This window comes from Astyanax mexicanus, chromosome 22 (genome assembly GCF_023375975.1).
Source record: "Astyanax mexicanus isolate ESR-SI-001 chromosome 22, AstMex3_surface, whole genome shotgun sequence".
In the NCBI taxonomy this organism is placed as follows: Eukaryota; Metazoa; Chordata; class Actinopteri; order Characiformes; family Acestrorhamphidae; genus Astyanax; species Astyanax mexicanus.
Genome location: NC_064429.1, coordinates 9,412,438 through 9,438,398, shown reverse-complemented (window position 1 = coordinate 9,438,398; position 25,961 = coordinate 9,412,438). Strand labels below are relative to the sequence as shown.

The following is a 25,961-nucleotide window of genomic DNA, read 5'->3' as shown; positions in this document are numbered from 1 at the left end:
GAGTGAACGAGTGAACGAGTGAATAGGGGAAGCGGAATAGGAACAGACCCGGAAAGTACCAACAATTAATACGTAAGTAAAATAAAATAAAATGCTACAAAAACATGTATATTAATTTAAAATTATTACTTGTTTTAGAAATAAGATTTTTAGCTAATCACGCGATTCTAGTTTTAATATTATGTTGTTAAATTATAAATCTGTACCAGCGGCTCCCCCCGCGTTGGGCGGTAATGGTCGGGTCCTGTCAGGTCGTTGTTTTGTACAGAAGTTAGTTGTGGAAGTTTGGAGCGGCTCCTGCGGGTTTTAGCTGTGGTTCAGGGTAAAGTAAATGCAGCGGCGGGTCGCTGAGAGTCTCCCCGGGTTCTGCAGCTGCGGGTCGGTGTAATAGAGGAGGAACAGCCAGGGGAAATGCTGAGCTGCAGTGAGGAGGATCCGGGGGATTTCAGGCTGAAGTTTCGGCTGCACTGCCTGGTGTGGGAGAATGACTACAGGAGCCTGGAAAGGGAGCTGCCCACGGTCAGTACTGCTTTAATAAAGCTTTAATTCAGATTTAATTCTTATTTAATTCTGCTTTAACTCTATTTATTTTAGTTTACAGGCTGTAATAACTCGATAAATCACAGCTAGACAAATTGGTTAAGCTAGCAGTGCTGGCTAACACAGTGCTGTTAGCTTTAGCTTTAGCTTTAGCCTGGGTAGCTAATCTAACTAGGTTACATTAATTTGTTTAAAAAACACAAAAAAAAAAAAAAATCCAAACTTTAAGGTGTTTAACTGTTTAAATGTAGCTTTAAATATATTTTGAGCTGGTTGTTGGGATTAAAATTGGGTTTATACTTTAGATATTAGGGCTTATTACACTGGCTACTAGCTAGCTTAATTGGAAATACTGTTAGCTAGCTATGTTTAGATTAACGTTAGTTCATTTCATATTAGCTAATTAGTTAATTGATTTAATTTAGTTATATTACTTAGTTAACCTAGCTTAATATATATATAGATATGGTATAATATATGGTTTATTTGTTGCCTCTAGACTTCCTGTTTGTATTCTATTAGCTGGAGCAGTTATCTATAGATTAGCCACATATAGTTACACTGTATGTCCACACAGCCTTTCAGATGCTCCTATTGCGGACCCTGCTGTAAATCAATGTGTCCAATTTACAGTGATGAAGATTTAACCCTCTACGCCATGGATTTTATATGTTTGGAGGGAAGGATTATGGCATTTTAAGCTGTCACTCTTATCCAGAGTGACTTACAAGGTTATTTCTATTACAGAGTTGGCCATTGGAGTGTTAGAAGTCTTGCCCAATGACTCTTATTGGTGCATCACTGTATAGTCACCCAGACCAGTAACTGAACTCCAGTGTCCCACATGATGTGATGGCTCACAAGCGGAGACAGACTATCTTCACCCATTGAACAAAATAAAAAGAAAAAAGAAGAGGTGTTGTGCTAAAAAGTGTCTCCGCCGTGCAGGCACAAACCAATCAGTGTGGAGTTTAGGGATTTGAACTGCTCACTAAACAGTTGTTTATGCTCTCAGTCACTAAACAACAGTGTGAAACCAAAACTGACCGGATTAAATATACAGAATAGAAACACATTATCTTCGGTTCAGACTCTGAAGCTTGTGTCGCCCAAGTGTGTGTTTTTTTGTGTGTGTTTATTAGCGTGGTTTATTACCTATGAAGCCATCAGCTGCTTTAATTCATGCTTCATTTATCTTCAGAGTTATCTCTGTATTTAATCAAAGTTACATCACATTAAACAGGGGAGGAATAATCAGCTGTCTGTCGTGTTCAGAACTGTTTACACTGCTGGAGATATGAACAAAGTATGTAAAGTTGAGAAAATCTCAACTTTGGGATCTGAGTGGTCCAACGGACTAAGATGCTGCTGCTGCTTCGAATCATGCAGGCAAGCTCGGTCATGTAGCTTGCTATCAGCTGCCAGAGCCCTAAGAGAGCACAGTTGGTCTAGCTCTCTCTGGGTGGGTACAGTAGATGACGCTCTCTCCCCACATCACTTCTAGGGTGATGTGGATCAGCACAAGTCTGCGTCTGTGAGCTGCTGTATCAGAACAGAGTCGCTACGCTTTTCTCCGAGTGTTAGCGCTGTGATGCTACTCGACAATGCTTTACACTTCACCCTTCTGGTGTTGGGGCATTGCTGATTGGGTGGGATTATCGGCATAGCTAAATTGGGGGAAAAAACTGTTGTACCGAATAACACATCCAAATAAATCTTCTTCTTTGGATTCCAGCACAACGTAGAGGAGGTGGACCCCCGGGGCCGGACCCCGCTGCACCTGGCCGTGTCTCTGGGTCACCTGGAGTCCGTCCGAGTGTTGCTGAGACATGGAGCTGAGGTGACCAAAGAAAATTCCAAAAACTGGACTGGTGGGTGTTAAAAACACACAAAATACCAGGCATTATTAATTAATTTATTGGTGTTTCAGTTTCACACAATTTAACAACGAATATACTTCACTGCAGGTTTATTAACCCTATTCAATAGATTGTAGCGTCACCATGTGAATGTAGTAATGAAGCAGTAACTTTAATAAATCTAATTTGGGGGCAGTTTAGGGAGTTTAGAGTGCCTTTGTTTTAATAATAATATTCATATATTTGACTCCAACAATGGATAATGTATCACAAATAAAAATTATACTATAAATCAAAATACCAATATATTTGACCCACAGTTCTACCTGAACTTGTTATGAACTTGTTTGTCCTTTAGTGAAATCGCAAAAGTTTTTATAGGCAGGTCAGTTCACTTCTTTGCAACACTTTCAGGCAGTTATTTCTATTCTTTTGTGAGCAACTTTCTATGAGTTTGATTAAGAAGAGACTAATGTACTGTAAGGCCTTATTACCGGTTCGGAAACATTTTAAATCACTGATAAACACCTTCTGAACAGTGTGTTGCATTTGTTTCAATAATGATAATATAATTATAACTTAATTTTTTTTGCTTGTTCTGGCTACTGCACTTGCACAGATCTCCACATTTAGGGGTGGTTTCTCCACTAGCAGATCTTGAGAACTCCCTCAGGAGTTACGAAAACTCCCTTTTATATTTTTTAACCAGTAGTTGGTCTTTTCTCATTAATAACATCTTATTAATATTATTAACTGATTATGCAGAGATGCATTCATTTTCCACATGAAGTTTCAGTCTATTTACTGGAGGTGTAAGAAAATATTGAATTATTGAATTATATCAAAGTATTGCAATATGTTGTTTTGCAATACTGTATCAATTTTCATTATTATTATTATTATTATTATTATTATTATTATTAGTTTATATATAAAAATTGGTGTCAGAAGTGGTTGATTAAGTGTTGCGTTTAAACCCGGCCACTTAAATAGCAGTGTTTTCTCTGTTATTAGATCTCACTGTTTTGAATAAAGAGAAAGTAAGCTTTTTATTTATTCAGATTTTATAAATATGTTTTTTTTCCATATTATGACAGTTTTTTTCTAAAATTTGATTTCAACCATTGCACTAAATTACTAAATTGTAATCCCTGTATCGTGATCTGTATCAGATAGCCAAGCAATCTACAACATGCCCTGGTGTTTATATCTGATGTTTCATGATCACCATAAACACACAGTGATGGTGTGTATAAACATTTTAAATCATTTAATAATAATTTCTGGGGTTTAAACTGCTTATATTAGCATCGCTAACACACTACGCTTTGTTTGTTTAGATAATATAATAATTTCCTGCGCTGTCAGAAACCCTCCTAGACACACACAGACACACACACATTCTCCCAGCGTTTGATTAAATGCTGCACGTTGTTGTTACTGGTTTCTCCAGCTGAACTGGTTTTAGGGCTGCAGTTCCTCTTTCTCCTGGCGCGGGATGTTTGTGGTGATGATGTTTCTGCATTCTGATCACGAGCTGCTGAACATCTGAGGAATTTACCTCACAACACCTGTTTATGATCAGACCTTTATTAACTGCTTAGTTCATCTGTCTGCTCAGATCAGACACGATTCATCAGATCATGTAATTATAATTAACAAAACAACTCATTTTTGTTTTTGCTGTAATTTTCAGTTTAAATGTGATTTTTCTGCGACATCACCTGATTTCTGATTACATTATCCTGTATCATATCATATATAATACATGGATTGTTTCTCATTAGGTTCTGATTAATTGATAGCAGATCAGAAAGCGGTGCTACATCATATTGTACACAATAATATCACCATCACTTTTTCTCAACGCTGAAAAAAAATCTGTATTGTGATGATAGCGATATATTTTGTCTATGAAAGCATACGGTTTATTTTTTTCTTATTTGTGAATATTTATTATTATTATTATTTTATTTTTTTGTTTATTTTTTTAATGTTTTGTCGTATCATCAATATTAATTTGTAGTAGATATGGGGTAATGAATAGTAATTAGTTACTTAATAACTACATAGTAATTACTTAATACATTCATAACAACAAATACTTCTTAGTAGACGCTATGGTTCAGAGTGCATACTTGATACTTCTTTGAAGGATAATGAGTAATCAATAGTGGGTACTAAATACTTTATAGTAAATACAAAGTAATTCATATTGGATACTAAATACTTTATTGTGTATACTGAGTAATTCACTGTGGTTACTAAATAGTTAATTGTGGATACAAAATACTTCACAGTGGATACTAAATACTTCACAGTGGATACTGAGTAATTAATTGGAGATACTGAGTAATTGATTTTGGATCCTGAGTTATTCACTGTAGTTACTAAATACTTAATAGAGGATACTAAATACTTCATAGTGAATACTGAGTAAATAATTGAGGATACTAAGTTAATAATCGTGGATACTGAGTAATTATTTGCGGATAGTGAGTAATTCACCGTGGCTACTAAATACTTCATATTGGATACTAAATACTTCATAGTGGATACTGAGTAATTAATTGTAGACACTAAGTAATAAATTGCAGATACTAAGTAAAAAATTGCGGATACTAAGTAAATAATTGTGGATACTGAGTAAATAATTGTGGATACTAAGTAATTAATTGCAAATTGCAAAAACTGAGTAATTAATTGTGAATACTGAGTTATTAATAGTGGATACTGAACACTTATTATTCACATAGTACATACTAAACATTTTATAGTGGATATCCTGTGTCTGCGTCGTGTCTGCGTCGTGTCTGCGTCGTGTCTGCGTCGTGTCTGCGTCGTGTCTGCGTCGTGTCTGCGTCCTGTCTGCACTTAGTACCGTCACGTTTAATGAAGAATACCTTAGTACATACCGAATGAGCTAATTCATAGTGGATACAATACAACTTATAGTACATTAAGTATAATTATATTATATAGTTATTTAGTCTTTTTAAAGGGGTTTTTCAGTCAGAGATCTGCTGTTTCATCGGAAGCTTTAGATGCTGCTACTAGATATCCTGTTAATTAATGCGTATCGGGTTCCATTCACCAAACATCAACCCCCCCCCCCCCCCCCCCCTCCTTTAATAAGTGAATAATAAGCTTTGAGTTTCAGGAGTTAAATATAAACTCTTGAAAAACAGCTGCTGGCAGATGGGTGTGTGTGATTGTGTGTTAGTGTGTGTGTGAGAGAGAGTGTGTGTGTGTTATGGTAAAGTGAATGCCCTGTATGCATGGCTGCTCTGTGCAGCTCGAGGGTTGTTTCTCGCATAGAGAAGAACCATCAGATAAAGAAAGAAAAACAGGCTGTGAGGAAACCGAGCTCTGTGTTACAGCAGCACTGACCTCCTACTGACTTAACCCTGACAAAACCAGATAATTCTCGCATCATTAATTTAGTATTGATTACATTATTACTTAAGGAATTGAAGTATAACCTGTATGTAGTAAAATATATATTTATTTAAAGATCATATTAATGTATGTAGAAAATACATTAAATACAGAAAAAAACTTAGAACGAGAATGTGTGTCCATATTTTGACTGATGCAGTATGTTTGTATATATTGTGTGTGTGTATGTTTGTGTACACAGTCCTCCAGGAGGCGGTCAGTACCGGAGACCCGGAGATGGTGCAGCTGGTTCTGCAGCGGCGTGATTACCTCAAAGCCTCCACAGCACTAGGGGGCGTGCCAGAGTTACTGTGCAAGATCCGAGAGGTCAGTATGCTGCCTTTAAATACACCTCTTTTACGACTTTAGAGCGTTGTGATTTCTGTTTAAGTAGTTTTGGTCCGAAACATCATGAACACACTGAAAATAATTTAATAATATTTATTTTTTGTTTATTTCTGTTTTTAAGTTGCCAACAGAGAATAAATGTGTTTATAATTATGGCAAACAGAACCAAGAATAATATATATATATATATATATATATATATATATATATATATATATATATATATATATATATATATATATATATAAAATATATATATATATATATATATATATATATATATATATATATATATATATATAAAATATATGCATAATGGATAATGGTTCACAATACATGAAGTTGGAGTGGTCAGGTGGTTGTGCTGTAATCATGGGGTTTTCGGTTGTTGCGGTTTTCACGCTACATCACATACGACTGATCAGCGACACAGGGTGACCAATTACACGATTTTTCACTGTGGGCAGTTTCTGTCTCACCTGGCTGCTCCACCAAAAACACGTTTTGTAACAGGAACACACCAGAACTAAACGCATAGGAGAACTAGCATTGCCATGTCAGAGAATCTCTAGAGTGGAGAATACCCACTTGAAGTGAGTCTAAAATGGATGGGTTCATTTGGTTGTCTGATATCTATCTTTCTGTCAATGTCTGATCATTTTTGTACTTATATATGTAATTATGTTCTCAACACAGAACAATATCAAATGCTTCAGCACCGCAGACTGCTGCTGCTGCTGCTCCTGACTCCTAGTTGCCAGGTCATATATTAAACATGCTAGATATTTGCCAGGAGCCTGTGACTGGTCGGCGATATTATTATCCAGTACAATATCAGTAGCATGTGGGTGTAGTACAGCACATACTGTAAAATTCATGCAGTACGATGCAGTACGGAGCAGCCAATCAAAACAGGGCTCCTGTAACAAATGCAGTCTGTTTAATTTTTATATTAATTTAGTAATATGATTGTGTTCCTGTGTTAATGTGAAGTTTCTCCTCTGTTTCAGTCTCCAGATTTCTACATGGAGATGAAGTGGGAGTTCACCAGTTGGAGTAAGTGCTGCTCTGTTTCTGACTCTGATTTATCTGATTTAAACACACACACACACACTCCTTCAGGCAGCCTTCAGCCACCACTCAGCAGACTCTCCAGCCTGATCAGATCTGCATGTTTAGACTGAGCTGACAATGCTAAGATGTTGATAGAAAATGCTTAATCAGATTTCTGCAGCAAAGCATCCATCCATTCAGCTTACAGCAGTTTCTCCTGTTAGTATTGGTCTGTTATATAAAGACTGTGTGAGTGTGTGTGTGAATAGGGGTGGGAGAGGGGTGGCCCTAAATGTTTTTTTTTTCTTTTTATTGTAAGAATATAATTGAAAAGTTACTTTATTTCAGTAATTCTTTTGAAAATGTGAAACTCCTATATTACATAGATGTATTACACACACAGAATGATCTATCTTAAGCGTTTATTTATTTTGTTGATTATGGCTTACAGCCAATGAAAACCCAAAAATCAGTGTCTCAAAAAATTAGAATATTATGTAAGGCCCATTGGTACTTTTAGCAGTGTGGGCAGTGTGCCAAGTCCTGCTGGAAAATGAAATCTGCATCTCCATAAAAGTTGTCAGTAGCAGAGGGAAGCATGAAGTGCTGTAAGATTTTGTGGGAAAACAAAACTGCACTGACTTTAGACTTGATAATAAAACACAGTGGATCAACACCAGCAGATCATGACATGTCTCTTTATCCAACCCATCACTGATTGGTGGAAACTTCACACTAGACCTCAAGCAGCTTGAACTGTGTGTCTCTCCACTCTTCCTCCAGACTCTGATCCCTTGATTTACAAATGAAATGTAAAATTTACTGATGATCAGTGATGGTTTTGAGAGACATGTCATCTGCATGTCAACTAAAATCTACCACAAAACTAGCAACTTAAATGAACTGCTAACAAACAGTTAAAAGTAAACTGACTTATTTTTTTTTTATATGATATTATTATACAGAAATGTACATGTAGGTATTAGAGTGTGTGTGATGGTGTTGTGTGGAATCTGCCCACAGTCCCGCTGGTGTCCCACATGTGTCCCAGTGATGTGTGTCGGATCTGGAAGAGCGGGGCCAGTCTGAGAGTGGACGCCACCCTGCTGGGCTTCGAGAACATGACCTGGCTCAGAGGCAGACGCAGCTACATCTTCAAAGGAGACGGTACACACACACACACACACACACACACACCAACCAACACTAGCGCTGAGCAAAATTGTACAGTTTAAAAAACGATTTTGAAAGAGCGCCATCTTCCCACCCAGAAAGAGCAAGGCCAATTGTGCTCTCTCGGGGCTCCGGCAGCTGATGGCAAGCTGCTTGACCGGGATTCGAACCAGCAACTGCTGGACAACTCGCCCCCGGAAATATCAATAATTTTAAACATTACAAACGCTACTTACCAGAAAAAAAACGCGTCCATAAAATCAAACACTTTAGTCAGTAAAAGTCAGCCATTCAATATGGCAGTTGTGAAAGCTCTACAACTATTTCATCGCAGTATAAAATTCTAACTGACTAAATATATTAAGTAAATTAATATACAGTAAAACTATAAGCATGAAAAAACATACATACACAGGATACCTTCAGTTAAAGAACACTGACTCAACTGTACATTTCAGTCAATCAATCAACGGCAATTTGCTAACGGCAAATAAATACTCTACAGAGCTGTGCTTATACGTGTATTTACTTCATAATGTAAGTGTAATGTGAATATATAAGAGCACAGCATGTAGATATAAATCCTTATTTAAGCATAAGATATAAATCTGAGCACTGATGGATCAGAAATGAAACCCTGTACTCTGTGGGTTTCAGACAGCTTTGCGGAGCTGATGGAGGTGAATCACGAGGAGGAGGTGGTGGACACGGAGCGCTTCGACATCTCCCGCGAGATCGAGGAGGTCACGCTTGACTCCATGGAGCCCAACGAACAGGAAGTGGCCAAGCGTCTGACCACGCCCATCGTCAACACCTACCTGGATACCAAGGACATCTCATTCGAGAGGTGATTCTCATTTCTTAATGTTCCAGGATGTAGCTGATCATCAGTGATTGCATAGCTGCCCTGAGAAAGTAATTTTGTTTACTGATTACTGACGATTCCTTTAAAAAGTAATTTAGTTACTTTATTGATTACTTGATTTAAAAAGTTGGTATTACACAAGTTACCCTCATGCTAAAAATGTGAGTTAATTGTCGCATAGGCCAAAAAAAAAGAAAATAAAAAAAATGCAAATATATATACTTTTACTAGAGAAAATTATTGGATAAGTAACTTTCTAATCTGATTACCGTATTTTTCGGACTATAAGGCGCACTTAAAAACTTTTAATTTTCACAAAAATTGACAGTGCGTCTTATAATACGGTGCGCCTTTTGTATGGATTTTACTCAACAGGTTGTAAGGAGCAGTAAACACACACTCCGTGCAGCGTTATAGAGAGTTTCAGTGCTATACAGAGTCCAGAGCCGTGCAGCTCCGAGGCTGAGCAGCAATAGCATTAGCTAGATGCTAACCGCTAAGCTAGCTAGCTTATTCACTGAGATCAGTATTATCTAAATTTTACTCGTCAGGTTGTAAGGAGCAGTAAACACACACTCCGTGCAGCGTTATACAGAGTTTCAGTGCTATACAGAGTCCAGAGCCGTGCAGCTCCGAGGCTGGAGCAGCAAATAGCATTAGCTAGCTTATTCACTGTTCAGAGATTAGTATTATCTAAATTTTACCCGTCAGGTGTAAGGAGCAGTAAACACACACTCCGTGCAGAGCAGCAATAGCATTAGCTAGATGCTAACCGCTTAGCTAGCTAGCTTTTTCACTGTTCAGAGATCAGTATTTTCTAAATTTAGCACTTTTAATACTGCTGGAGCAGTATTATTAGAGTTAGATGCTAATCGCTAAGCGTTCACCGTTCAGAGGTGAGTTATCGGCCTGTAAGTCTGTGCTGCTTTGCCTGGCTAGCATTAGCTAGATGCTAAGCGCTAACTCTCTCAGAGGTGAGTTTTATCAGCCTGTAATCTGCTTGTTTACAGTGTTAAAACAAGCTACGGGGGACGAATCGCTAGCTAATATCTCACTGTCTTACCAGAACACGCAGGATTACTCAGTGTAACGCTGTCGTTTAAGTTTGGGTTAACTTTACTAGTTTAGGTGACTAGCTAGCGTGCTAGCGGATAGCTATGCTAACGCTGGTGCAGCAAGCCTTAGTGGACATCTGGAAATCTAAGCTTACTGTAAATAAACTGAAGCACGTTACTCACCCAAAAAAACAGTTTTCAGGAGAGGAATCTGTGTAGATTAACATCCAGCACTCGTTTGACTTTGAAAGAGCTAGATTTTGTATACTGAGACGCTCCACCGGCAAGCGACCACCCCCGGTGGGGGAAGGGAAACATGGCGCCACCCCTGTTCACTTTGATATAGGCACCCTTTCTAGTGTCACTTAACGCGCCTTATAATGCGATGCGCCCTATGTATGGAAAAATAGCAGAAAATAGGCGTTCTTTGATAGTGCGTCTTATAATACGGTGCGCCTTATAGTCCGAAAAATACGGTACTGGATTAGGAATAATAACTCGTTAGATTATTCATTATAAAAAAAAAAGTGTTCAGATTAGAGTAGCGTGTTGCTTATATCACTGTTGGTGATGGTGATACTGTATGTATTGTGATGCTGATTGTGTTTCCAGGTGCAAATCTGGAATCTGGGGCTGGAGAACAGACAGGACGGAAGTGGTGAACGGGTTTGAATCTAAGGTGAGCGCTTTCACAGATCACATGATCACTACAGAAACTAGACCTGTGTTTATTAAGGTTTAGCAGCTGACACTACTGTATGAAGATCGCTGGTTAGAATCCCAAAGTCCAGAATCAGATGTGATTAACTGTAATTAACCACAGAATCAAATGTGATTAGCCACAATTAACCGCAGAATCAAATGTGATTAACCACAATTAACCACAGAATCAAATGTGATTAACCACAATTAACCACGGAATCAAATGTGATTAACCACAATTAACCACGGAATCAAATGAGATTAACCACAGTTAACCACAGAATCAAATGTGATTAACCACAGTTAACCACAGAATCAAATGTGATTAACCGTGACTAACAACAGAGTCAAATTTGATTAATCGTGGCTAACCACAGAGTCAAATGTGATTTTAATCACAGAAGCAACAGAAGCAAATGTGATTCATCACGCCTAACCACAGAATCAAATGTTAATTACCACTCGTACCACAGAATAAAATATAATACATCTCGACTAACCACAGAATCGACTTTGATTCATCGTGGCTAACTACAGCATCAAATGGGATTAACCACGATTAAGAACAGAACCAAATGTGATTAACCATGATTAACCTCAGAATCAACTGTGATTAATTGTGGCAACCACAGAATCTAGTGTGATTATTCATTGCTAAACACAGAATCAACTGATTAACTGCAATTAACTACAGAATCAAATGTGATTAACTGCAATTAACCACATAATCATTTGTGATCAACCACAGACGCAAATGTGATTAACCACGATTAATCACAGAATAAAATATTATACATCTTGATTAACCACAAAATTACCTGTGATTAATCTTGGCTAACCACAGTCAAATGTGATTAACTGATATTAACCACAGAATCAAGTGTAATTAACTGCAATTAACCACAGTCAAATGTGATTAACCGTGATTAACCACAGAGTTAAAATATAATACATCTCGCCTAAATACAGAATGATTAATCCTGACTAACCACAGAATCTGTCCTGATTCGTCGTTGCCCAAATGTCATTAATTTGGATTAAACATAGAATAATGAATGACGAATAATCACAAATAATCAAGGTATCAGGTGTAATTGATTGTAATTCTGTATTGTTTATATTGTTTATCCTTAGATCTCTGGTTCAGAATTCTGTTCTCATTGTTTGCTGTGTTTTGTTATGAAACAATAGCTGAGCTATAAATAGTGAACAGAGTTATAAGTGAAGTATGCTGTGTGACTGGCTGTGAATCTGGGAGGGTTATAATAAAGCTGTCTCTGGGTAATGATTATGATTTTATTGATTGATTGATTGTATTGATTGTATTGGCAGGTTTTCTCTGTGAATAACGTGAACGTTGTGATCCGGACGAGAACGGAGCACCTGACTGATGAAGAGAAGGCCAGAATAAAAAGTAATTGAACGTCGGTGTTTTTTTTCACTCTGAAGTATTCACTTTTACTTTCACTCTTCCTTTACCCCGCCCCCAAACACCTTAACACACCTGACTGCACACCTTTCACCTGCAGCGCAGCAGCAAACTGAAATTTATTACAGGAAGCTCTAATACGTCACTCTTTGGATTCACTTATTTTAAACTCTTTGTTTTAATATTTTTATAAACTTTTTATGTCAAACCACATCATCTATCCATTTTCAAAGTCCTTTTTTTCTGATTTCCAAAAAAATTATTTTTTTCTTTATTAATTGACAATTATTCATATACACTTTATAACAGGTTTCGATTTACACTAATTGCTCCACAGATGCAAGTTTAGATCATAAAGACTTAATTTGAGAGAGTGTGTTTAAAGAACACCAAGAACACAAGAAAAGTACCTTATAATAACAGATGGTGTAATTAATCATGTTTAATTGGATAAATTTAAGTACATACGTTTGTTTAAGAAAAACCTCTTATAATGCATCACTCTAAATATTGTCATAAAAACGTTTTTAAATATATCATTAAGCAGTGTTTTTACCCTATTGCCCAGCTCTACAGTAAAGTGCATTTTAACTGGCTCTCCACTAAAACAAGTTTAGTGCATAAAGATCTAAATCTGAGCGAGTGACTGATCATTATTATTTCATATAATATTTTACTAGTGGCATTTTTGCTTGAGCAAGAAAGAGAATAATAATAATAAAACAGTAAAGTGGAGAAACAGGACGAATCCAATGTGTTAAAAAACTAAAGCATTAGCAATATCCAGTGTAAAAGCACAGAAATATTTAATTTCTATTGTTATTAATCATTTAAACATGTAAATTTGTGGTCTTACTTTAGAGTCCTTGCTATACTTTTGATTTATAAAATTGTACTTACAGTTATAAATTTGTTTTTCTGTATAATGTGGTGCACCTTTAGTGTGTACTGAGGGTACATAAACATTTAATTGATTGACTGATAGAAAGCAGAGAAGGATAAAAGTAATCAGGGAATTCATTAAATTTATCTTATTTTATCTGCCTTGAATATAACATTTTTAAATGCCCTTCAGAATAAAAGTCCCACTGTTTTAATGTCTATAATGGGTCAGCCCTCTAAAGCGCTGTAGTGCTGACGTGTTTCTCTCTGCTGCAGGTAAAAGAAATATCCTGGAATCGTTTCTGGGGACGGTAGAGCAGCAGGTCAGCGCTCAGGGGGTAAGCACTGATTCTGCTCAGTCTGAACACTGTGGCTGTTCTGATGTAATAAATGCTGTATTTAAGAAAAAGAGGGGTTTTAATCTGTTTTTCATTATTTTTCATTGTTAGGACTTGACTTTAGAATACGCCACAGCTACAAACCCCACAGCCATCACTCCAGAGGAGTACTTTAACCCAGACTTCGACCTGGAGGACCGAGACATCGGCCGACCCATCGAGCTCACCATCAGAACCCAAAGGTAAGAAAACACAAATCCTTCCGTACTTTCTTCTTTTCCTCAGTACGTCCTTCCTTCTGTACTTCCTTCCTTACTTTTTTTCTTTCGTACGTACCTCCTGTCATTTGTAATTCCTTTCTTTTGTAATTCCTTCCTTCCATACTTTTTTTCGTCCTTCTTATTTACATCCTTACATAGAACTTCCTTCCCTCCTCATATACTTTCCTTCTTCCATACTTGCTTCCTTCCATACTTCCGCACTTCCTTCCGTATGTACTTCTTTCCGTACGTACTTCCTTCTCTCCTTATGTTCTTCCTTCCTTCCGTACTTCTTTTCATTCGTACTTCTGATCTCCTAATGTGCTTCGTACCTACTGTACTTCCTTCCTTCACTACTTCTTCCATTCCTTCTGTACTTCCTTGTTTCCTTCCTTTTGTACTTTCTTCCCTCCGTACTTCCTTCCTTCTGTATTTATTTCCTTACTTACTTCCTTCTGTACTTCATTATGTTTTTTTTTTCCTTGCATACTTTTTTACATACATACGAACTTCCTTCCTTCCCTACATCCTTCCTTTCATACTTCCTCCCTTCTTTCCTTCCTTCCTTCTGTACTTCCTTACATACTTATTTACATCCTTACATATTGTTAAATACTTGTTTATTAAATGACGTGTGTGTGTGTGTGTTACAGGTTTAAGGGCACTCTGTTTATGAGTGAGGAGCACCCCCTGTCTCTGGTGGAGCAGGTGACCCCCATCATCGACCTGATGGCCCGAACCAGCACACACTTCGCCCGCCTCCGAGACTTCATCACCCTGCGCTTCCCTCCAGGATTCCCCGTCAAGATCGGTGAATCCTCAGCCCTTATTCTACAGAAAAGACTAGAAATGCTCTTTTTATAGATATAGGATAGATATTTTTGGGTTAAGATAACAAATGTAACAAAGAATACAGTGTAACAAAGACTCAAACCTTAGCACAGACTGTAAAAACCCTTTTTTATGTTTTTGTCAGAAATTCCTCTGTTCCACGTTCTGAACGCTCGCATCACATTTGGAAATGTCAACCAGTGCAGCACAGATGATCCGCTGGACCCGACGCAAACATCCGCAACGCCTTCACCAACCGCCGAGACCTCAGACCGGGGCAGTGAAGCCTCAGGTACGTCACTCCAGCTAACAGTAGGTCATGCTGATATAGGGGTAAATGTAGGGGCTCTGAGTGGACCAGGGGGCTAATGCTCTGCCACTGTGATCAGGAGATCGCCAATTCGAATCCTGTCCGTGTAGCTTTCCATTGGTTACCAGAGCCCTGAGAGAGCACAATTGTTCTGGCTCTCTCTGGGTTGTTACAGTAGATGGCACTCTTTCCCCTCATCACTCCTAGGGTGATGTTGATCTGTGAGCTGATGTATCGGAACCATTCAAAAATAAATTATACAACTATTGATGTGGTGTGGTACTGTACTCTCTCGCTCTCTCCAGGTGATGTCCCGTTCCAGGTGTGTCCCTCTGTGTTCACCGTACCTGCTCATTACCGTATCCGCGGGGGCAACAGACACGGTGGTCCACGTCACCAGGTGTCCAACCACGACGAGGAGCTGCTGCAGTACGCCATTCACCAGAGCCTGCTGGAGTCCGGCGGCTACAGCCCACAGGTACCATCACTGATCACAGATTTAACCAAACATCTCAGGGATTACTGAGGGTTCATACTGCACATGTCTGTACCGTACCAGTCAAAAGTTTGTACACACCTTCTCTGCACTGACTTTAGACTTGATAATAAAACACAGTGAATCAACACCAGCAGATGACAGACATGACTCTCCAATCCATCACTGATCATCAGTAAATTTTACATTTCATTTAAAGTAAATCAAGGGATCAGAGTCTGGAGGAAGAGTGGAGAGACACACAGTCCAAACTGCTCAAGGTCTAGTGTGAAGTTTCCACCAATCAGTGAGGTTTAGAGAGTCATGTCTGTCATCTGCTGGTGTTGATCCACTGTGTTTATTATCAAGTCTAAAGTCAGTGCAGTTTTGTTTTCCCACAAAATCTTACAGCACTTCATGCTTCCCTCTGCTGCTGATAACTTTTGAATGAAGATGCAGATTTCATTTTCCAGCAGGACTTGGCACACTGCCCACACTGCCAGAATTACCAATTGTTCTTACTGTATATAATATTCTAATTTTCTGAGACTGATTTTTGGGTTTTCATTGGCTGTAAGCCATAATAATAATCAGCAATAAAAGAAATAAATGCTTAAAATAGATCACACTGTGTGTAATGCATCTATATAATATATGAGTTTCACATTTTCAACTGAATTAACTAAGATTCTCTAGTATATTTATGCGTTAAAGTTTGTTGTAAAGTTGTTAGCTTTTAAGTTAAATGTTACTGAATATTTTTTCTTGCTTTCTAGGAATCGTGGGGAGATTCTAATGGAGTTCTGCCACAAGGAATGGTGAACAGTCTCAGTGATGGGTAAGTGATGCACAAGAGGTACATTTGTACACCTGCTTATTCTAATCAGCCAGATCGTGCCGGTCAAGACAACCGTCACATTTCTCCATATTCTGAAAGTTTGATCTCAGTACATCTCCACAGTGATTATGGTATAATTGTTGGTGTCAGAATGGCTGGTTTGAGTACCGTATTTTCACGGCCTATAAAGCGCACTGGATTATAAGGTGTATTATGCAATACTAGTAAGGCTAAGCTAAGTAAACAAAACAGTCATTTAAAAAAAATATATATATATATATTTTAAAGTCAAACAAGGATGTTTATCTACGCAGATTTCTCTCCTGAAAACTGTTTGTTTGCCTGAGTAGAGCGCTTCCGTTTATTTACAGCAAGCTTAGATACCCAGATTTACGCTAAGGCTGGGTGCAGCAGCATTAGCATTAGCAGCTAACTTCTAGCCTTGGTTAGCTGCCAATGCCACCCAACAGTGCTACACTGAGGAACCCTGAGTGTTCCAGTAAGCCAGGGCAATATTAGCTAGCGGTTCGTCCCACATAGCTTGTTTTAACATGGTAAACACACAGACTACAGTCCAATATGCTCACCTCTGAATGGTAAAAGAGCTAGCACTTAGCGTGGTTAGTGGCTAATGCTAATAGTGCTGGAGAAACTTCACTGAAACTCCTGTATAACTCTGTACTTCAGCTGAGCGGCTTTACTGCTCCTCAATACCTGACTGGTAGAATTCATACATAAAGAGCACCGGATTATAAGCAGCACTTTTGATTTTTAGTACTATTTTTAGTAGTGTTTTAAGTATTTTAATTGCACCTTATAGTGTGAAAAATACAGTACTGTGTTTTAGGAATCTATACAGTATTACAAAACATGATATCAGGCGGCGATATTTTGATTATATTAATATTAATACTATTTTACACCCCTATTCCTTAATTTCAACCCCATATTTGTCCAAGCAGGACTGTCTCTGAAGGCGTGCCGGACCTGGACACCACTCCCACCAGTTCCTTCTCCGCCTCCAGTCCGGACTCGGACCTGCGGCTGGCCATGGAGATGTCCGCTCGAGCTCAGGAGGAGGAGGAGAAGAGGAGGAGAGAGGAGGAGGACGAGCTGGAGAAGATCCTGCAGCTTTCGCTCACGGAGAAATGAGTTAATGCTCATATCGGACGAGGAGGAAGAGGAGGAGCAGGAAGAGGAAGAGCCGGCGAAAGACAAAAGGGCGAATCCTTTTTGTTTCCTGTCGTTGCCATAAACCTCCGGTTTCTTCATCTGCACTCAAGTTCTGATGCAGCAGCCACTTCCCTCTCCTCCTCCTCCATTCTTCATCATTCACACTTCTTCATACGGAGAACATCTCCTCCTTTCTTAACCTTCAGTGTGAGACCTTCACAGTTCCTTTAACTCATATCTGATGATCACAGAGGATTATTATTATTTTTATTTTTTAAGATTTATCACGCGTATCGTACGGATAACTCTCTCTTTCTGCCTCTCTTCCTGAGATTGGGAGAGGAACTCTGAGCTGCTTCATTGAGATGAGATTATGTTGAGGACGCAGTGTGTGTGTGTGTGGTCGTAAACGTCTCTGAAAGGCCAAACGTGGAGTGTGTGTTTGAGCGAATGAATGAATGTGTGTTCATGCTTGTGGTATAAGTAGCAGAACTGTTTAAGTAAGGTGTCTTCAGTTTGTTTTTTAGCGTGGGCTTTCCTGTTGTTACCGTATCTCAGGGTTCTCATTGGTTCCTGTAGAAATTTCAGTGCTTCACCAACAAACGTGTTCTTTCATAGCGGTTCTGTTCTGTTTTCGTAGCTCTTGAAATTGTAGCACAGTTTTGAAAATTGGACCTTTCATGGTTTTAATTTGGTGCCATTTTTAATAGAATTCTGTAAAGCTTGATTGACGTAGCAAAATCTTGTCTAAACCCTGATCAGAAGCTTCCGCCGTTCTGTAAAGTTTTTGAAAGTTTGTGAAGGTGAGACTAGTAGCTACCAGAGTTCTGTAGTATTTATCCAAACCAAGCAAATAATAGCTACCAACGGTCTGTAAAACATGTCCCTCAAAACCCTCAAAAGTAGCTACTGCCACTCTGTAAAAACTTTACAAGAGTTTGTAGTTTGTAGTTTGTCTGAACTACAACTAGCTACTCCCAATCTGTAAAATTATGTAAAGTTTTTCCAGACCTCAACTAGCTACTCCCACTCTGTAAAGTTCTGCAAAGTCTGTCCAAACTACGACTAGCTCCTACCAATCTGTAAAGATCTGTAAAGTTTGTCTAAACTACAACTAGCTACTCCCAATCTGTAAAGTTCTGTAAAGTCTGTCCAAACTACGACTAGCTCCTACCGTTCTGTAAAGTCTGTCCAAACTACAAGTAGCTACTGCCACTCTGTAAAGTTCTGTAAAGTATGTTTATAAAGTTTGTCTAATCTACAAACAGTAGCTACCAACCTTCTGTAAAGTTTGTTTCCAATCTATAAACAGTAGCTTCCAACCTTCTGTAAAGTTTATCCAATCAGGTAACAGAAGCAACCAACCTTTTGTAAAGTTTACCCAGTCTAGAAACAGTAGCTACCAACCTTCTATAAAGTTTGGGCAATCTACAAACAGTAGATACCAACCATCTGTAAAGTTTGTCCAATCTACAAACAGTAGATACCAACCTTCTGTAAAGTTTGTCCAATCTACAAACAGTAGATACCAACCATCTGTAAAGTTTGTCCAATCTACAAACAGTAGATACCAACCATCTGTAAAGTTTGTCCAATCTACAAACAGTAGATATCAGTCTTCTGTAAAGTTTGTCCAATCTACAAACAGTAGATACCAACCTTCTGTAAAGTTTATCCAATCAAGTAACAAAAGCAACCAACCTTCTGTAAAGTCTGTCCAAACTACAAGTAGCTACTGCCAATCTGTAAAGTTCTGTAAAGTTTCTCCAAACTACAAGTAGCTACTCCCACTCTGTAAAGTTCTGTAAAGTATGTTTAACCTACTAAACAGTATCTACCAATGCTCAGTAGGATTGTCCTAACCCTCAACAGTAGCAACCAATGTTCTTTAATTTAGAACACCTAGCAAACATTAGCTACAAAATTCTGTAAAGTTTGGCCAAACCCTCAACAGTAGCAACTGCCAATCTGTAAAATTTACCCAATCTAGAAATTAGAATCTACAAATATTCTGTAAATCTTGGCTACAGACATTCTGTAAAATTAGTTCAGCTTCAAGACCTGGAACATTTATCCCAACCAAGCAAATAAAAGCTACCAATGTTCTGTAAAGTGTGTCCCTCACACTAAAACTTGCTACTCCCAATCTGTAAAGTTCTGTAAAGTTTCTCCAAACTACAACCAGCTACTGCCAATAACGTAGAATTGTCCTAACCCTCAACAGTAGCAACCAATGGTCTTTATATTTGTACAACCTAGCAAACATTTGCTACATAATTCTGAAAAAAAAAGTAAAGTTTGGCCAAACCTTCAACTGTAGCTACTGCCAATCTGTAAAGTTTGCCCAATTTAGAAGCTAGAAGCTGCAAGTGTTCTGTTAAGTTTAATTAACCTAGCTTTCAGCAGCTACTAACATTCTGTAAAGTTTGGACAAACCCTCAACAGTAGCTACTGCCTCTCTAAAATTTGCCCAAGATAAAAACTAGTAGCTAACAACATTCTGTAAAGTTTGACCAACCTCGTAAACATTAAGTACATATGTACTGTAAAGTTTGTCCAATCCAAAAAATGTATCTACACCAGCCACAAGTTTGTTGGACCTAATGACAGTGTCTACAAATGTACTGTAAAGTTTTCCAACTGCTAAACAGTAGCTATTCCAGTCTGTAAAGTTTGTTTAAACTCTGAACTGTAGCTGCCCATGTACTGTAAAGTAGCAACAGTAGCTACCAATATGCTGTTTTGTTTAAGTTAAGTTTTTCGAACCTAGTGAATAATATATACCAACATATTGTAGTAGCTATGAAAGAACACATGAGTGAAGCAGTGCAGATGAGTCTGGTGATGGATCTTCAGTAAATTAAATGATCTGCCTCCCTGCAGAGTTTAATTCTAAATCGTTACTGTTGTGCATCAATAGTTTGTCCAGCCTATAATCATCAGCCTTCTGTAAATTTTAAGCCTAGCAGCAATCCTACCAACCACTTCTGTAAAGTTTACCCAATTTACAAACAGTAGATACCAACCTTCTGTAAAATTTATCCAATCTACAAACAGTAGATACCAGCCTTCTGTAAAGTTTGTCTCCAATCTACAAACAGTAGATACCCACCTTCTGTAAAGTTTGTCTAATCTAAAAACAGTAGCTACCAACCTTCTGTAAAGTTTGTCCACTATAGTAACAGAATCTACCAGCCTTCTGTAAAGTTAGTCCAATCTACAAACAGTAGATACCAACCTTCTGTAAAGTTTGTCTAATCTACAAACAGTAGCTACCAACCTTCTGTAAAGTTTGTCTCCAATCTACAAACAGTAGATACCCACCTTCTGTAAAGTTTGTCTAATCTAAAAACATTAGCTACCAACCTTCTGTAAAGTTTATCCAATCAAGTAACAAAAGCAACCAACCTTTTGTAAAGCTTACCCAGTCTAGAAACAGAAACTTCCAGCTTTCTGTAAAGTTGTTCAACCCAACAGTAGTTTCTACTAACCTCCTGTAAAGATTGTATAACCTAGAAACAGTAGCTTTCTGTAACAGTTAGCATTCTGTAAAGTTCTAAACCTAATTCCATACATTTTAATCCAGCTAATTAAGGTCTTGTGAAGCATCTGGATGGAAAGTAGCTTTATACGTAAACCTTCTGTAAAGTTTGTCTAATCTACAAACGGTAGCTTCCAACCTGAATCTGTCAGATCTAATCCAGCTGATTAAAGTCTTCTGGAGCGTCTGGAGATTAGACCCAGTGCTGATTGAATATAGAATATTAAATATGCTGTGTTATATTTGGATCTGAACTCTGCAGGGTGGTGAAAGTCTCCATGGTGAAAGTTGGAAAGCCTCTACGTCTCTTGGTTTTCACATAATGTAATCAGACAGTATCAGACGAGATCGCTCAGCGTCCGATAGCAATACTGAAACCACTGTGCCTCCTCACTGTGAGAAAAACTCTGAGATCTTCAGCCGTAGACCAGAACTCAACCAGTGATCCAAACCGGCCTCAAACCTTTTCTACTCTACACACAGAACCAGGGCTCCTAAAAATCTGTAAAATCAGTCGCTTTCATCGTCATTCTAGAGGTGCTTTACTTCCTTCAGCCTCCAGCTCCAGAGCTGCCGACGCAAAAAAACAAAAAAACAACAACAGTGAGTGCCTTTATAAGAGCGTTTATAATCCAGTTACTGCAGTTTATAATCAGATTTCTCAGTGCATGCATACTCTTAACCGGAGTATTCTGAGATTTCTCAGTCTGTGCATGAGCAAAAAAAAAAAAAAAAAAGTTCCTCGTAATGAAAATGACACTTGTTAAATAATAAAAAAAAAAAATATTAATATTCTAGCTAGACATGTTTCATGTTTTATTCTGCGAGTTTATTGGCTGCTTGCAAAAAAAGTTGATTTCAAGTAAACTCAAGTGTACAACTGGTCTAAAATGGACTTTTGTTGTAGTAAAACATGATAAAAAGTGCTTATCTTTAATGAATAGCACACCTCCGTTCTCCCACAGCGTTCAGAGATCCAGAAATGTTAACAGTTTGTCCAACAAACACCCTTCAGACTGGGAGATACATAGGTGATAAATCGCTTTTTCCACCGTTATCCAGCTCAGGATAACCAGGATATCCAGATCAGGGTAAATTATGCTCTGTGTCTCCCAGTCTGAAGGGTGTTTTTGGACTGAAATGTTAAAATTTCTGGATCTCAGAACGCTGTGGGAGAGAGGAGGTGTGCTATTTATCAAAGATAAGAACTTTTTATCCTGTTTTATTACAACAAAAGTTCATTTAACACCAGAGAAACACACCTTTAATGCAGTAATTGGATTATTGGATTACTGACATCCTCAGGTAGAGCTTCAACTAATGATTATTTTGGTAGTCAACCAATCTGACGATTATTTTTTTCGATTAGTCGACTAGTCAACGATTATTTCTGCCATTTTCTCCATCTCTAAAAACTATAAAAAAAAAAAAAGGTTTTGGAGACACAAACGGAGTTGAATTTAAACTGTTTGAGTGAGACATTCATCCATCTCACATTGCACTTCGGTCCCCAGCAGGACTCCCACATGAACAATTAGTCGATAATGAAATATTAACTCGACAAATTTAAATAATCGACATTGCCGATTATATCGACTAATTGTTGCAGCCCTATCCTCAGGTGTTCTGCAGTAATCAGATTATGAAATGCATGTAAAGGCACTCTATTTTCACTGTTATATCGTTTTTTTATGTGGGAATTTCTTTGTATGTGGTCTGATTTGACTCTGGCAGTTTTGGATGGTTAGAAACCTCACGTCACTGTGCGATGATGAAGATGATGAAGATGATGACGACCCCGGATGGAGCGAAACTCTCTGTACCACTTTTTCTGATGTAGCAAACTGACCAATCCTCCTGCAGTACCAGAGTCAAATCCTGTGACTCGTTTTCTAACAGAAGATAATGGATTAATTACGTTTTAATTTCTGAATAAGACCTCGTGTTTCTGGTGTTTTCTTTAAGGGGTTTTTCTCTGTTTAACTTTTTTTAAAGGAACTAATTCTTGCCAAATGTCGTAACGAGCTTTACCGTATCAGGGTTAGCACAGGCTCATGTGTATTTGGAATAACTGTCCTGTCGGGAGCGAGCGAGCGAGTGAATGTGCTGAAATCTAATCGTATTGAAGAAATTAAGAAGACATTTGTAAAACTGTGATGTCTGTTTGAGGGAAAAAAACATGTTTCCAGTTTAATAAAAGCACTTTATATGACTTTACTCTTCAGTCTTTTTTAACATCATTTATTTTTATATATTTTTTTTATTTTCACTGTAGCACTCAGCTCTATCAAACAGCTGGTGAGAGATGAGCATCGCTTTAAAAAAGTTGATTTGGAAATGTGTAAATTAGAGGGTTCATACACTTTTTGACCAATTAAATTCCATGACTTTTTCATGACTTTTCCAATAGGCCTTCAAGGCGAATTTTCCTGACCATACGGTCTTTAAAACATCAGTGCAGAAATGGACAGTAGTATAAAAAAAATAACTAAAACTATAATCAAAATTATAGTAGGTCTAAAAGTAATCTGATAAAAATGTTGACACAATTTTCAATAATAAAAAATGATTTTTTTTACTCAAACTAGCTTTTCTCCATTGATAAACAGAAACAAACGTTTGTAGATTTGCAAATTTCCATGACTTTTCCAAAACTTTCTGGGCATTTTTATTTTTCCAAAACTTATCCAGACCTGAAAATTGCTATTTTCAAATTCCATGATTGTTTCCAGGTTTTTCATGCCCGAATGAATCCTGAAATTAAAACAGAAATAAACACGAGAGCTGTTTCCTCTGTTTGCAAGGTCAATTCCCCACTCACTATGACTCTAACCACTCCATCACTAGGAAAACCCGACTCCGCCTCATGGCCCTCAATTGTGCTCGCTCTCTCGGACTCTGGCTGCTGATGGAGAAGCAGCATGACCCAGGATTCATAGTGAAAGTGTCTTAGTCAGCCATTTTGTTTTAATAAAGAGACGCTCTAATGGGATTTTGAATTGCTATACTGTATCGTACACAAAAAAAATCAATATATATATATATATATATATATATATATATATATATATATATATATATATGTTTTTTTTATGTACATTAACAAAAAGAAAAAATCTATATCATGGTTGTAGCAGCATCCTATATTGACCGCAGTCTATTTTGTATTTGAATTATTGGGATTTACTGTAAAGCTTTTTTTTGTATGTAATTGATTGTTTGATTGAAGTTTATATGCAAATTGAGTTTTACAGTTCCTGTTGTTGTTGTTTTTTACAAAAACTGACAAAGTTTTATAGATTTTCTTTAGTTTTCTTTAATGTATAAAGCAGGAAGTGGGCAATTTGGTGAAAATAAGGTGGGTGTTGATTATCGTCCAACATCCTCACCTTAATCAAAGATTAAAAGAGATTAGAAGTTCTAAAAAAAAAAGGTCCAGTAGAAATTATTAAATTAGAAATTAAACTTTTAACTACTAATTATGACTAATATAATTATTAGTTTTAGGTGTATAAAACGCCATTATTGTTTAGTTAAATTCATGATTAAGACTTTGTCGCCCTCCTCTGGTACAGATGGGAACTGTCTTTCTGAATATAAAGCTCTACAGTAGATAATTTTTTTTTTTTAAGGAATGAAAAGAAGCTCATGTGGGTTGCCAGATTGAGGAAAATTAACATACACAAATGAGTAATGGCGTTAACCAGCACAGGTCTGGATTACTTTACCTCAAATTATATCTTAAATAATGGCTGATTAATTCAAGTAAAATTAGTTAATGTTAGATTAAGTTCTGTGTTTACCTGTTCAAAAGAAAATTAGCAGTTTTCGTCTTGTAGTCCTTCTGGGAACAAAACTGTCTCCATCTAATCTTTCAAACGCACTGCAATATTTATTGGTGTTTTATTCTGTCTGTCTCTGCTTATGGAGATTTTCAGAAAGGAAAAAAAAATGTTTTTTTTCAGCTTGTTTGCTGCTATTGTGTTCCATACCTGGCAACCTGGGGTGTGGAAATAGAACTGAGGAATGTGTGCAGTAGTGTACTGAATTAAAAAGGAACACTGAAAAAAGAACACACTGAAGCTGTAGCTCTGCTGTCAAGAGATGCCAGTGCTTATACTTATACATATAGCGTATTTCCTTAATATCGTACAATAATATAAAACATATTAATATATTAAAAACAGTAAATAAATAAAATGCATATTGATCCTTTAAACAAATAATTCAGATTAAATAGTAAATAAGAGATGAGAAGACAAAGGGAAAATAATAACATTGCCATTTTATTCTTCTTTTTTTTTTTTACAAGCACATGTACCATTTAATAATCGTAATAATAATAATAATAATAATAATAATAATAATAATAATAATAATAATAATCATAATTAACCACAATGTAACAAGTGTTCGTTTTACACACGAAAGCCTGGACAAAATGAATACATTCAGATATAAATAAATAAATAAATAAACGAACGAACAGAGAAAGCGAGATTTACAGAAGGATAACTGGTCTGACACACAGCGGTTCTGCTTCACGTAATAAAACCGACGATACTCAATGCAGGACGACTCGAGACCATTTCTATAAAGCGCAGCCGAGAATAACGGATTACAGTAATTACTGAGGTTCACAACGCCGACTCCAGACTCTCCAGCTCCTCCTGCAATCATTCCTTCATTAATCTGTCTGATTAATCTGATTAATCTGATTATAGGCCTTTAGATTCAAACCCAGGGGTGGAAAACTTAAAATACACACAATTTCACCTTATAAGTAAATAATAAATAAGGGTTAATCTACAGTTACAGTAGATACAGAATCACCAGGTGTTTTAGTATTTA

General features: G+C 37.4%; 1 protein-coding gene and 1 long non-coding RNA gene across 2 annotated transcripts; one reads left to right on the top strand and one right to left on the bottom strand.

The window, feature by feature from the left end:
- The first annotated feature begins 254 nt into the window (after nt 1-254).
- On the top strand, nt 255-19,241 carry ankrd13a (ankyrin repeat domain 13A). The gene is made up of 15 exons (XM_049470211.1): nt 255-519; nt 2,276-2,411; nt 6,040-6,164; nt 7,196-7,241; nt 8,262-8,405; nt 9,069-9,258; nt 10,944-11,010; nt 12,366-12,447; nt 13,621-13,682; nt 13,794-13,924; nt 14,596-14,753; nt 14,919-15,065; nt 15,389-15,561; nt 16,335-16,396; nt 17,359-19,241. The coding sequence occupies exons 1-15, from the start codon at nt 412-414 to the stop codon at nt 17,546-17,548; spliced, it is 1,821 nt and encodes a 606-aa protein (XP_049326168.1). The 5' UTR covers nt 255-411; the 3' UTR covers nt 17,549-19,241.
- A 1,321-nt stretch (nt 19,242-20,562) lies between these two features.
- Nucleotides 20,563-21,046, bottom strand: LOC125786749 (uncharacterized). The gene is made up of 3 exons (XR_007428801.1): nt 20,894-21,046; nt 20,724-20,807; nt 20,563-20,637 (listed from the first exon to the last, which is right to left on the bottom strand). It is a non-coding gene; the product is annotated as an uncharacterized LOC125786749 (long non-coding RNA).
- Between the last annotated feature and the right edge of the window lie 4,915 nt (nt 21,047-25,961).

Excerpts from the sequence above, each read along its gene's own strand:
- ankrd13a (XM_049470211.1), top strand. The coding sequence starts at position 412 with ATGCTGAGCTGCAGTGAGGAGGATCCGGGGGATTTCAGGCTGAAGTTT. Across the intron at positions 6,165-7,195 it reads TACTGTGCAAGATCCGAGAG|TCTCCAGATTTCTACATGGA; the intron begins GTCAGTATGCTG and ends CCTCTGTTTCAG. Across the intron at positions 9,259-10,943 it reads AAGGACATCTCATTCGAGAG|GTGCAAATCTGGAATCTGGG; the intron begins GTGATTCTCATT and ends TTGTGTTTCCAG.